Below are 12,500 nucleotides of genomic sequence, written 5' to 3'. Positions count from 1 at the left end.
TGATATGAAAGGCTCATGACTGTCTATCATACACTAACTTTTCTAGGACTATAAAACAATCTATACTTTGTGATTACCAATTTACTTGGTAAAACCACACAAACTTGAAAAGATGACAGCCAAGATTATAGAAACTCTAACAAGAAGCTAAGAAGAAGAAATCCACTATACAACAGTAATAAATTTCAAGGTTGATTAAACATAGTTTAACTAAAGAGAAAAGTTTTAGTAAATGACTTGATGCCTAAAATCATATAGCCACATGAAGGAAAGTTAGCTTTTCTCACACATTTTGAAGAACTTAAAAAAATACTTCATAACTGTCTACTACAATGTGTTAGGTACTATTATAAAATATATATTAAAATAAACTTTTTTCGAAGATGAAGAAATAAAGGTTTAGAGGACATTTAGTGTCATGCTAATTCTAAAATTCATTTCTTAAAAAAAAGAAGTTCAGGTGGCTCCACAGTGTAGTGGTTAACACATCTGCTTTACATGCAGAAGGTTCGGGGTTCACGCCCCTGGTGGAGTCACGGACCATACCCAGGGTGCACCAGGCCCCAGGTGCATGCTGTGAGCATGTAGGCCTCGCTTTCAGAGATCCAGTTCTTAAGGGGAAACGGCAACATCCATAGGTCAGGAGTAGAAGTGGTGGGGGAAATTAAAGATGGGGATAGGGAGAGTTCAAGCATAGCCAAGGCATTTTTTAAAAAGAATAAAAAGGAACTTTCTCTACTAGCTATCAAAATATACTAGGAAGCTATGTTAAACACGTCACATGGTATTGGCCCAGGAATAGACAAATAGCTCAATGAGGGGAAAAAAAGAGCCTAGAAAGAGATACAAATACACATATATGGAAATCTAGTACATGATAAATCTGCTCAACAGTGGCATTTCAAATCTGTGGAGGAAAAAAGAATGAACTGACAAATTAATATAAGGGATAGTTCTAATGCTTACTATATAACTTTGGACAAGTTACTTAACTGCTCTGTGCTTCAGTTTCCTCATCTATAAAAACAAAGATACATGTTTAATTGAAGTAATTCATAATAAAGGAAATTTAGTACTGCCTGGCAAGAAGCACATTCACAATAACTGTTAAGCAGAGAGGGGAGGAGGAGGAGCATGCTGGCTGAAGTTGTATTGCACTTAACCAGCAAGAAACTAAGTCGAATCTGCGTCTGATACCGTCACAATGATAAATCTCTCACAAATTAAAGGACTATATTTTTAAATGAGTAAATATTTTAAAAAGCCAGAAGAAATTTTTTTTTAACTTTTTTAATCTTGGGGTTAGAAAGAGCTTCCAAAAAAAGAAAATAAAATATTGACAAATCCAATTGTATCAAAACTTAAAATCTTTGTACAACAGACAGGGAGAAAATATTTTCAACATATATAACAGACAAAGGGAAAATATCCAGTTTATCGATAACTCTTACAAATAAAAAGAAAAAGCAAGCAAAATAATAGAAACGCAGACAAATATAAATGACCAAGAAATATATTCAAAGGGGTTCAACTTCACCAGAAAATGAGAATATGCCAATTAAAATGGATATCATTTCCCTATCAGATTAACAAAAATTCAAGAAATAGATTCTATCAAGTACTGGCAATGGAGTGGAAAATAGGAAATCTCATAATCTCTTGGGGGAAGCAAAATTGGTATGGCTTTTGGGTGAGCAACCTGGCAGTTAAAATTTTAAATATGTCTCTCTTTCAGCTGAGCTAATAGGTACCCACCCTAGAGAAACATACATATATACATATACACATGGACAAGGGCATGTTGACTGTTAGCATAGATCTGTTATGTTAAACTGCAGCAAATTATTAACAATAAATACTATGAGCAAGTTAAAAAAAAAAAGTAGTTTTAAAAGAGTAGGTCTCAACCTGAGCCACACTTCAGAATCACCTGGAGCTTTTAAAAAAATTTGAATTCTAGGGCTTCCCCACCCCACCCGCCGATTTTCTGACTTAAATCGTCGGGATGGAGGAAAGGCACTGGTAATTTTTAAAAGCTCCCATGTGGTACTAATAGGATAAACTGCTGATCTATCTATACTAACTTGGAAAGCCTCCAAGACATTAAGTTAAAAAAAACTGTAAGGTCATATGAACAATGTGATAATATTTATATGTTTTTAAAATACAATTATATATAAAAATACATATATAAGTCATGTGTGCGCATACACACACACACACACACACACACACACACACACACACACACCTATCCATTGCAATGTGCATAAAAGAGTCTAAAAGAATACATATCAAGCTAATGATAATGTTTACTTCTTAGGAAGTCAAAAAGGGAAGTACTGTACAGGTCTATAGGAACACTCAATTCGCCTGGATTTTTTATTACTTCATAAATACTTCATAGAATGTATTTATCTATTACTTGCGTCATCAGAAATAAAGAATGAATTCTTTCAACATAAGCTATCAAAATACTACCAAATTTACTCCAATATTAAATAAGAAAAGCTAATCAAATCATAGTGTGATGTGGACATCTTGACTGAATCAGGCAACTAGTATTACATACAGATGATTCAATGCTATGCTTATTTTTATTGAAATCAACTAAATGAATTACTTTTAAAATTCTAAAAATCAAATTTTATTTCATTGAAATACATAAAAAACACTCTTGTACAGTGCTCTACAAAGCTGAATGGCCTTACTAACTGCCTTGATAACTGATACAGTTAAAGCAGTGACCCTTATGGCTCATCCAACCTTTATCAGAGCCCCTCATTGGGTCCTGCGACCCATATCACAATGACTGCTTTCAATAGAATTTTCAAATAAAACACCTCAATGATTTAAGAAAATAGAGAGATTTGTTTTTAAAAATGAGAGAAATAAGGAAAGAAACTAGAAAAAGATATTGGTAAAGGACCACTGGCTTATGCTGTTGAAGCAAGTAGCCTTCAGTTTTCTGGATTCCCAAGTTAGAGCCTCCGCCTCCCTCATATCCATGTCTCTCCTTCTTCACTAACGGAATCCTATTTTAATGAGAGATCACAATGTGTTTGGCTTAAATAAAAACACATTTCCCAGCCTCCGCCGAAGAAGGGCGGCCCGATGACACAGTCCTGCCACTAACAGATATGCAGAGGAAAGTCTGTAAAAGAGGTCAGGTTGGACTGGCTTGTCTCTTCTACTCCTGCAATTTTGTCTTTGCCCTGCCCTTCCTCCCTGCATAGAACACAGATGTCATGGCTATCTTGCCATCATCCGCCTTGTAAGCACAAGAGGAAGCTCCTTAAGGATGCTGGAGCAGAAGGACAGGAGTCTGGATCCTTGCTGATACACTGAGGTGCTGTGGCACCAGCTCTGAACTACCTCGCCTCTGGACTTCTGGTTACATGAGAGAAAACAGTAAAGTTTCTCTTCGGGGGATTTCCAGTATATGCAGCCAACTTAAACCTTAGCTAATGCAGAAAAAAAATTCTAGATAAAGCCAGTGGATTCCAGACCAGGAATACTAGATAAGGAATACTATAGAGCGGGGGTACACAAACTATGGCCTGCAGCAGCCAAATCTAGCCATGACCATTCTTTTATGTACTGTCGATGGCTGCTTTTGTGCAACAGCAGAGCTGAGTGACTGCAACAGAGACACAGAGACTATCTAGCCTGCCAAGCTGGAAATAGTTACTATCTGGCCTTTTACAGAAATCATTTGCTGACTCCCACTTTAAAAGGTCTATTCTTAATTGTAGCAGCACCAGGAGGTAAGTGTATTTCCTGAAGACCCCCAGTACCGTTGCTCATTCCACCCCCTGCAACCTCCATCAACAACCAAAAGAGCAACCCTCACCAGCTGGGGTAAAGAATCTCGGTACTTGTTTAACTGGTTAACAAAGCATCGGATGATCCAGTAACAGTCGACACTATCTTCCACCATCTCTTCCATGGCCTTAGCAATGGCAAGAAAGACTTCATCTTCAGGCTCCTGAAAGGTTAATAATAAATCTCAAGAGGGAGGCACAGCAGAAGAGAAGAATACATATTTCTTTGACAAAATGAAACCTTACCCCCTAAATTTTGAAGAGGCTGCATTAATAAATCAAAGGGGAACCAAAAGCACACAGTCCAACACTAAGGAGAAGACCAAGGGGGAGCTAAGAATAAATAACCAGAAAAATTTATATGAATCACTGTTGTTTATGAATGCCCAGGTTTCAGGATGAGCACTCAGAGACTTTCCAACTTTTAACATTAAGGCTATAAAAGAATCAACATAAATCAGAAGCAAGGTGCTGATTCTCTCCACCCAAAATATTCTCAGTGCTAGAGGAGTATTTCAAAATGATGTGATACACAGCACAAATAATTGGAGATACTTGTCAATAAAGTAATTTGCAAAAATTAAATGACGCCAAAAGGACTAAGAAAGCATTTTCTTTATTTCGAAGCATTCATACATACCTTTAGAATTTTGTTCTACTTTTAAGCACCTAAAAAATTAAAATGTCCCTAGAATTAGAATTTTAGGAATCAGAAAAATAGCACCTTTCATACCTTGCATCAATACTCAGAACATAAAAGTAAACTCTCAAGTAAATTTCAACAAAGAAAGCCTATAAAAACTAGAATCTGCTTGAAAACTTATTTTATTTCTAAACACCATATCTTATACAAAAATACATTTAGTCTAGGATTTAAGAGCTAAGAGATTTTAATGTTAAAAAAAGAAACTCAAAAGTATCTTTCCACACTCCTAAAAATTCCCAAGTTAAATCGAAATTCCTATTTTAATAAAAGTATTTCATTTGGGGCATGTTTCCATTTTATTAATATTCTATAAAGTGTCAAATAACAGAATCATAGAAAATGCATCTTTCTAAACTCTAATTAATGTGTCAGAGGAGGAGAGAAAAGAAGTAAAGAAAGAAGATAAGGGGAAGGAAGCTCTTTTCCCATCCCAAAACCAACACTCTGACAGTGTGTCTGCCCAAGACTGCAGTAAAGGTATCTGGGCTTGAAGCACAGACATGCTGAGCAGGGATGAGGTGACAATTATAACCTATTATTTGCATTTCTTGAACTAATAGATAATCTAACCTAATTTAATATATAATTTAAGAACCTGTGTAGTACTACCAACTCTACTTTGTCAAAGATAAGTAAAATTTAAAGAAATTTGTTAACAGTTCCAATTATTTCAGGGCCATTCTCTCTTGATAAACAATAAAAGTGCATGTCCATAGGAACCACATCATTATCTTCAAAAAGAAAGAACAAGTAGAAGTTCAAACTGCTATACTGACAGGTTGTAATCTGCAATAAGAGAATAAAATAAATTTTATAGATAGTACAGCTTGCAGGAAAATCCCTATTTTGAACAAGTCACTCTATTTTAGCCAAACTAAAAAATTGTTAAAATGCCTAGAGTAATTTGCAGATTGCATTAAAATAGCCAAGCTCAAGAGCTATAAGCAGTCCAAGTAACTAGAGTAAGGAGTGTATCAAAGATGAAATTTAAAAAGTAAATCGGAGCCTGTGGGGCTGGGGCTGAGGAGGTGTATCAGGGCCAAAGCAGCAGCCAGGGTCTACAGGGCCTGTGGGGCCTGCAAGCCAGGGCCAAGAGGTGGCTGGCAGTATTGATTACAAATAAGGGAATGAGCAAAAAAGCAAATATACTGAGGATAATGAGAGCTTTTGCATATTTGCAAGTGTCAGAGAAAGAAGTTGCAAATATAGAAAGGGTGAAACTGCGTTGGAATTGGACGTATTAGCCTGAACTCAGAAATTAATACACAGAAATAAATAGGTATATAAACATACATAGGTGTGTGAGAGTATGTATTCACATGTATGTGAGTGTGTAAACAAATGTATTTCCTAGCTCTTTCTGCTGAGTGAGCCTAGAGGCAATGCCATGCCAGTGACAAGGTGCACATCTAGTGTCCTGTTCATGGTTGCTAAATACCACGCTCCCCCCAAAAAGGAAAAAAAAAAAAAAAAAGGCTGATTTTGGGGGGGAGGAAGGGAAAGTACAAGATGAGCCCAGAATATCTTTTGGTACCAGAAAGGAAATACTCAAAATGGTGGGAACTCGTCAAAAAGCCACAGAAGTCAGTTTGAAGGGTTCTTAGTGGCCGAATCTGAGACAAAATAAATAATGGTAGTAGTGGATTATAGGCCACTGAATAAAAGGAATCCATGAATTCATATTGATATAAATAAATAAATGAGGGAAAAGGAAAAACCTTCCATATTAAAAAAAAAATGCCAACTAGTAAATGCAGACAGAATGAAAGAGTTAGAATATCACCATTTGGCAATCAGCACAGTAAAACTGTTTCAGGCAGGAATCATTAGTGAATGGATATTTACAGTCTCAAAGTTCCTCCCCACAGGTTACTTATTAATTACAAAGGAAAAAATAGTAACTTTACATTGAAGAAACCTGGCAGACACCACCATAACCAAGTGATCAAAGTTAGCAGCAACAGTAATAAGTATCATACTTCTGTGGTAGTCCTGCCATAAATGCATAACCAATTTTAATCATGAGGAAACATCAAACAACCCCAAACTGAGAAACTTTACTGCCCAGTACTCTTCAAAAATGTCGAGTTTATGAAAGACAAAAACTGAGAAACTGTCCCAGATTAAAGGAGATTAAGAAGATATGGAAATAAATGTAAAGTGTGATCCTAGATTAGATCCTGGGCCAGAAAAAAGACATCAGTAGGACAATCAGTAAAATTTCAATAAGGTTTGCAGTGTAGTTCATAATTTTTTATCAATGCTCATTTTCTTATTTTAGTAGTTATACTATGGCATAATTAAGATGTAACATTTGAGGTTGCTAGATGAAGGTATGTGGAAACACTATACTATTTTTGCAACTTTTTCCTGTGTCTAAAATGATTTCTAAATGAATAGTTAAAACATTTTTTTTTTTAATTTTATACCAACAAACAGTACAACTAGTGGGTGAAAGCTCGATAGGAAATCTGATAAGTTCTGAAACAAAATTTTTATTGTTTGTGAAAAGGGGCATTATTGGAATGTGAATATTCCAATAATGTGAATGGAGTCAGAAGATTAGATGTTAATATTGTATTAATGTCATCTTCTTGGTTTCAGTGATTGTACTTTGGTTACCTGGGGGGTTCTTATCTTTAGGAAGCATACACTGAAGGAATCTGAAGTAATGAAATATCAGGTCTTATTCTCAAATGGTTTAAAAAATACATGTATACATATATAGGAAAAATGGCAAAGCAAATGTGCTAAAATGTTAACAACTGGAGAACCTGGGTAAAGGGCCTATGGGAATTCCTGATAGTATTCTTGCAACTTTTCTATAAGTTTAAAATCACTTTAAAATAAAATATAGTCTTTTTTAAAAAATTAGGCAGATGGGGACAGAACATACAGGGCTATGAATGTCAGGGAAAGATGCATTGCTTTTGTTCTATAGACAAAGGGGAGTCACTGAAAGTTTGTAAGGCAAAACGTGATGCAACCAAAGGCTGGCGAGATGGAACAGTTTAGAGTTGAGCTAAGTATCAAACAACAGTACCACTAACCAGTGGGAAGGAGGGGCTCCGAGGCAGCCTTCCAGACTCCAGCTGACTCATGCGGAGATACACTTCAACCTGAGGTGTGGCATCACTGACAAAACGAATGACTTTCAGGGCATGGAGGACATCAGAGTACTGCTCCTTGCGATACAGCATCACTCGGGCATGGGACTCATGGTGGGGAGGCAGGATCCCTACACAGAGATCCAAGAAAAAAAGGGTAAAATACTGAGGCATCAATTCGAATCTCTTCTCTATTAAAAAGAATCCTGAAAGAAGCTGCCCATCACAATTAGACTAGAATTCACATAAATATTTAATTACCACACAGATTCTCTTTTAGAAATTCTCACTACAAAAACAATTTTAAGTTTTAAATACCATCAATACTTGAATGGCAACTGCATCATTGATATTAAAGAGAAAACAATGGCATTATAAAGCCCCTGAATAAGTGGGTCAACTAAATCAAGATACTAACCATAACAATTATAATTTAATTCAATTTATGGCTGTCAGCCTGGGCCCACCCTTAGCTCCTGGTGGCCCATCTCCAGTTTTAGCACTTGGCCCCTGCTATGAACTGAATTGTGCCCCCAAAATTCATATGTTAAAGCCCTAACCCCCGATGTGACTATATGTGGAGAAAGGGCCTACAGGGATGTATTTAACGTTAAATGAAGTTACAAGGGTAGGGCTCACAAAGTATCCTATCTTCAGGACCATAGAAATCGCTAATCTTCACTGAGGCCACCTTACATTACATTTTGATGCCATTTTACACTTGTGAACCCATTTAAAGATGATGTCTACCCACTGGGCTTTGGAGCAAGAACCACATCTTTTTTATAAACAAATGGCATAGAGAAAACTGAGTGGAAAGAGCACACGATAAGCCTTCAGTATACTTAGGTTCTAACCCCAGATATGATAACACCAGGACTCTCAAGAATCTCTCTCTGGGTACTTGGTTCCTCATCTCTCACAGGTGGGAAATGGGAGTGCAGAACACTGGCCCCAAGAGTCTTCATGAGAAAAAGGGTACAATGGTCAAATAGATGTTGGAAATGGTAACAATGAATTTTTAAGGCTCTAAATTTTGCTATAAAGAAAAACATGTTATTTTCTTTATTCCAGCCTCATTAAACTTAATGAGACTGTATAGCAGCACAGACTCTGGAGTCAAAGTTCCTCAATTTGAATTCCGGCTCTACAATTAACTGGCTGGGTGGCTGTCAGCAACTTACTTGATCTCTCTATGCCTTAGCTTCTCCATCTGAAAAATGGGAATAAGAATACCTCTCTCAAACAGTTGTGATGAATAAAAAATTAATATACATAAAGTGCCTAGAAAATATACGGCATATACTCAGCTACTATAAGTGTTAGCTAGTCTATTTGACTATGGATCATCACTCTGGTGCAAAACACTACAGATCCAGAATTCTAAAGAACATTAAGGAAAACAAAAGTTGGATGAGCTCTAAGGACTCTAGCCAACATGATGCCATGTTAATGTTAGAACCAAACTTGCTGAAATGCTCTTTTTCCTGACATAAATCTTTATTTGCCTTATCTATAGGACTCTGTGCCAGGCTTCTGGAAAAACCAAAGAAATACACTAAAGTGTCCTTCAAATTTAGGCTAATATAGTACAGGTTAAATACCTGTAGTTAAATCCTCATGATACTACTAGAAGTAGCAGTGTTTCCATGTTAAACTTCAAACTTGTTTTCTAAGACCTAGTCCTAAAAAGTTTCTTTCTGGTATTTACCTAAAATGGTATCAGGAAGTAGGCATGACAAAGTCCTGAATTAATCAACAACCTGTGCTAAGAAGAGTCAACCTGTCTTCTATATAACATGGCAGCTCTAAATCTTCAGTGCTTTTAACTACTTCAAAAATAACAACAAAGACTTCCCTGATGAAGACGAGTAGAGAAAACAGAGGTGATGAAAAAGCCAAATAAGCCTTGGCACTCAGGAAGTGTCAAAAAGTAAAAAAAGTGCACCTCCCACTAATCCACTGGCAGTATTTCCCAGCAGAAATAGATAGTATCAACATTACCAATAAAAGTTATCCTTGAAAGGCATTTATTTTGATGGCCACTGGAAACACTAAGATTTAAGAAAAAATGCTCAGGGAAAAATTAAAATAGTTGTCACTCATTCTCTAGATTTTAACTGCATAGTGGCCTACTAGAAACTTAAGTATACAAAGACTGTCTAGATGCACAACAAAAAAAGTCATTATGCAGTGCTTTCTAGAATGGTTTATAATCAGACTTAGGACTGCAGATTTCTCAAGTCTTGAAAATATAGTACATTTTGGAAAGAAGACGAAGTCTACAATCTATCTTTCCTTCAAATGGGCTCTACAAACCTGAGCTCAAAGCCTAGCTCTGCCACTTACGGGCTATAAGGCCTTAGGCAAGTTATTTAGCCCTATAGTCCTTTTCCTCATCTGTAAAATTCGGATATTGATACCTACCTCGCAAGAGAATTCTATGATTACTCTAAGTTGTTTTTTTATAGAAAGGAGGAGTGTAATTGGTGGGTACTACATGTGTTAGCAGGCTCAACACTGACGGAGGGAAACAAACACTGGCTAAAAGAGATGCTGCCAGTCACTTGTGACACCTAATGTACTTTTTCTTCCACAGAAACTGAGCAAAATCATTTCCCCTTCTCCTTGAGCCACCCATCATTGGAATTTATTCATCTGTGCTCTAGGAAGTAAAAACTCTCCCATTCCTTTTTTGACTCTGATAGCACTCATTGGAAATTTACCTCTATGGCTAGGAATCGCAGAAATGATAAATTGAGAGCTAAAACCAGAAAGTTAATTTAGCTCAATATTCTCATTTTACAGATGCAAAAAATAAATCCTAGAGGGTCTTTCTCAAGGTTATCCAGTGAACAGCAAAGCCTAGACCAGTTCTTTCTCTCAGCACAATGTTCTTCCCGCACCTTGTCTCAGCAACATACGCTATTTTCTCTTCTATCATTAAAAAATTGACACTCTTAAAGTAATATTTAATGTTTGCCACTGAAGTCACCTTCTTAAAGGTTATCATAGTGAGCAATAATTCAATCTTCTAAGGTTAAATCCAATATTCAGTAAAGGGCCTAAACAAATCCTCCTTTTTCTGACTGGTAAGATGACAAATGAACATTCTTTAAAATAAATTTCCAACTCTTGGGTCTCATACCTAGAAGCACCTTCCATACCAATGCACGGTACATAGACGGGAGAGGGAACCTCTGACTAAAAGTACAAAGCTTCTCAATATCTAGAGAAAGAAAAAACACAATAGTTAGTTTTTTTGTGCTAGTCACAATATGTAAAAGTGCATTTCCATTATTTAAAACTTAAAGTAGAGTAAGACATTCCTTCAGAGGAAGTCTTCTATACAGTCAGTAAATCTAAGGCAACACTGATCTGATTTCTAGCCCAGGTGGTCCACCAATTATTTAAAAACAATTACTGTTTCACAGCATAGGAGATACATTTTGCATAGACTACTACATTTCCTAGAACAGTAGCAGTAGTTACAATTTATAGAATTTATTTCATTTAATCCACATTGCAAGCTTGTTGGGTAGTTTTGTTTTAAAGAAACTGAAACTCAAAAGTTAAGTGACTTGACTAAGTTCACATACCTAGTGAGTGACATAGTCAGCCCTCAAATCCTCACATTTTCCAATAAACCACACTCAACCATCCTGGACCTAAATTCCCCTACTTGTCAAATGAGAATAATAATACGAGACATACTTAAAGCTATAGACTGTCTAGTGAAGATCAAAGAGCAGGTGGGAAATGTTTTTGAAATTTCAAAAGCATACTATGCATATAAAGCACTATTTTTAACTATGGGTCAGTTTATTTTACTTTAGTCAACCACAGAACAGACCTTATTATTACTGGCTTACAAGAAACTAAAATGTCAATACATAATATAGTCTCAGTATTTCCATAAAAAAAAAAAAAATGGCAAAAGTTGTTGTAAAATTACCCAGAAGCTATGACACCTCTGAAAATCGAGAAAATATATGGGTCGAATATGAGAAAAAATATTATCGACTTCTTAAGAGGCCTTTCAAAAACATCTGACTCTGTATCAGTGAAAGATAAATTTGAAAAATCCATAACTTCTCCCAAAATATACCATTCTGCTGTCCTCCTATCACTAAAAAATACAGCAGATAACAAATACCTCTGGATATCTTTTTAAGGTGACATTTATTTCAGAATATTTGAGATGACTGAGAACCAGTAAGCTTAATTATAGAACTTACCCAGACGGTCATCTTTTAGGAGAATTTCTAATGATTTCTTTTCTTCAACTCCACGAAAACCCACTTTCTCATAATATACTGAACGAAAGTTTCTCTGCGAGTCCTCAGTCATGTTTCATTCTTGGGGAAGAAGGTAGGAAAAGGAAAACACTGAGTTTAGAAATGAAGAACTGAATTTTTTTCAATGATTTTCTCCAACTTTTCCATGAATTGGATATAACAAACTACCTGCCCTTGCATAGGACTCAGTATTAAATCTTTCCTTTTACAAGACTCTAACACCATCTCACCTGTGGGCCTTGGCCAAAAACCAAGACACAGAACAAAAAGTCCTCTGAGCTGCTAAAATAGATGGCATAAGGTTCATGCACTACTTATGAGAGTACCTAGTAGAACTGAATTTTTTTCAATGATTTTCTCCAACTTTTCCATGAATTGGATATAACAAACTACCTGCCCTTGCATAGGACTCAGTATTAAATCTTTCCTTTTACAAGACTCTAACACCATCTCACCTGTGGGCCTTGGCCAAAAACCAAGACACAGAACAAAAAGTCCTCTGAGCTGCTAAAATAGATGGCATAAGGTTCATGCACTACTTATGAGAGTACCTAGTCATAACACA

The 12,500-nt window shown here is 36.2% G+C and overlaps 1 protein-coding gene across 2 annotated transcripts in view; it reads right to left on the bottom strand.

The window, feature by feature from the left end:
• Positions 1-12,500, bottom strand: part of LOC102894823 (TBC1 domain family member 7) — a 20,599-nt gene that overhangs the window by 5,505 nt on the left and 2,594 nt on the right. The window contains exons 2-5 of one of the 2 annotated variants that reach the window (XM_006909259.3): positions 11,876-11,995; positions 10,786-10,866; positions 7,581-7,768; positions 3,854-3,988 (exon numbers count right to left, since the gene is read on the bottom strand). In XM_006909259.3, coding sequence (XP_006909321.1) covers positions 3,854-3,988; positions 7,581-7,768; positions 10,786-10,866; positions 11,876-11,987 — 516 coding nt within the window. In that variant the 5' untranslated portion in view covers positions 11,988-11,995. The remainder of the gene's footprint in view (positions 1-3,853; positions 3,989-7,580; positions 7,769-10,785; positions 10,867-11,875; positions 11,996-12,500) is intronic. The other variant, XM_025044932.1, reaches the window with a different exon arrangement.

The sequence above is a fragment of the Pteropus alecto genome, unplaced genomic scaffold (assembly GCF_000325575.1).
Source record: "Pteropus alecto unplaced genomic scaffold, ASM32557v1 scaffold121, whole genome shotgun sequence".
NCBI classification, from domain to species: Eukaryota; Metazoa; Chordata; class Mammalia; order Chiroptera; family Pteropodidae; genus Pteropus; species Pteropus alecto.
The sequence above is the reverse complement of the archived record's forward strand: the minus strand, read 5'-3'. Positions and strand labels throughout refer to the sequence as shown.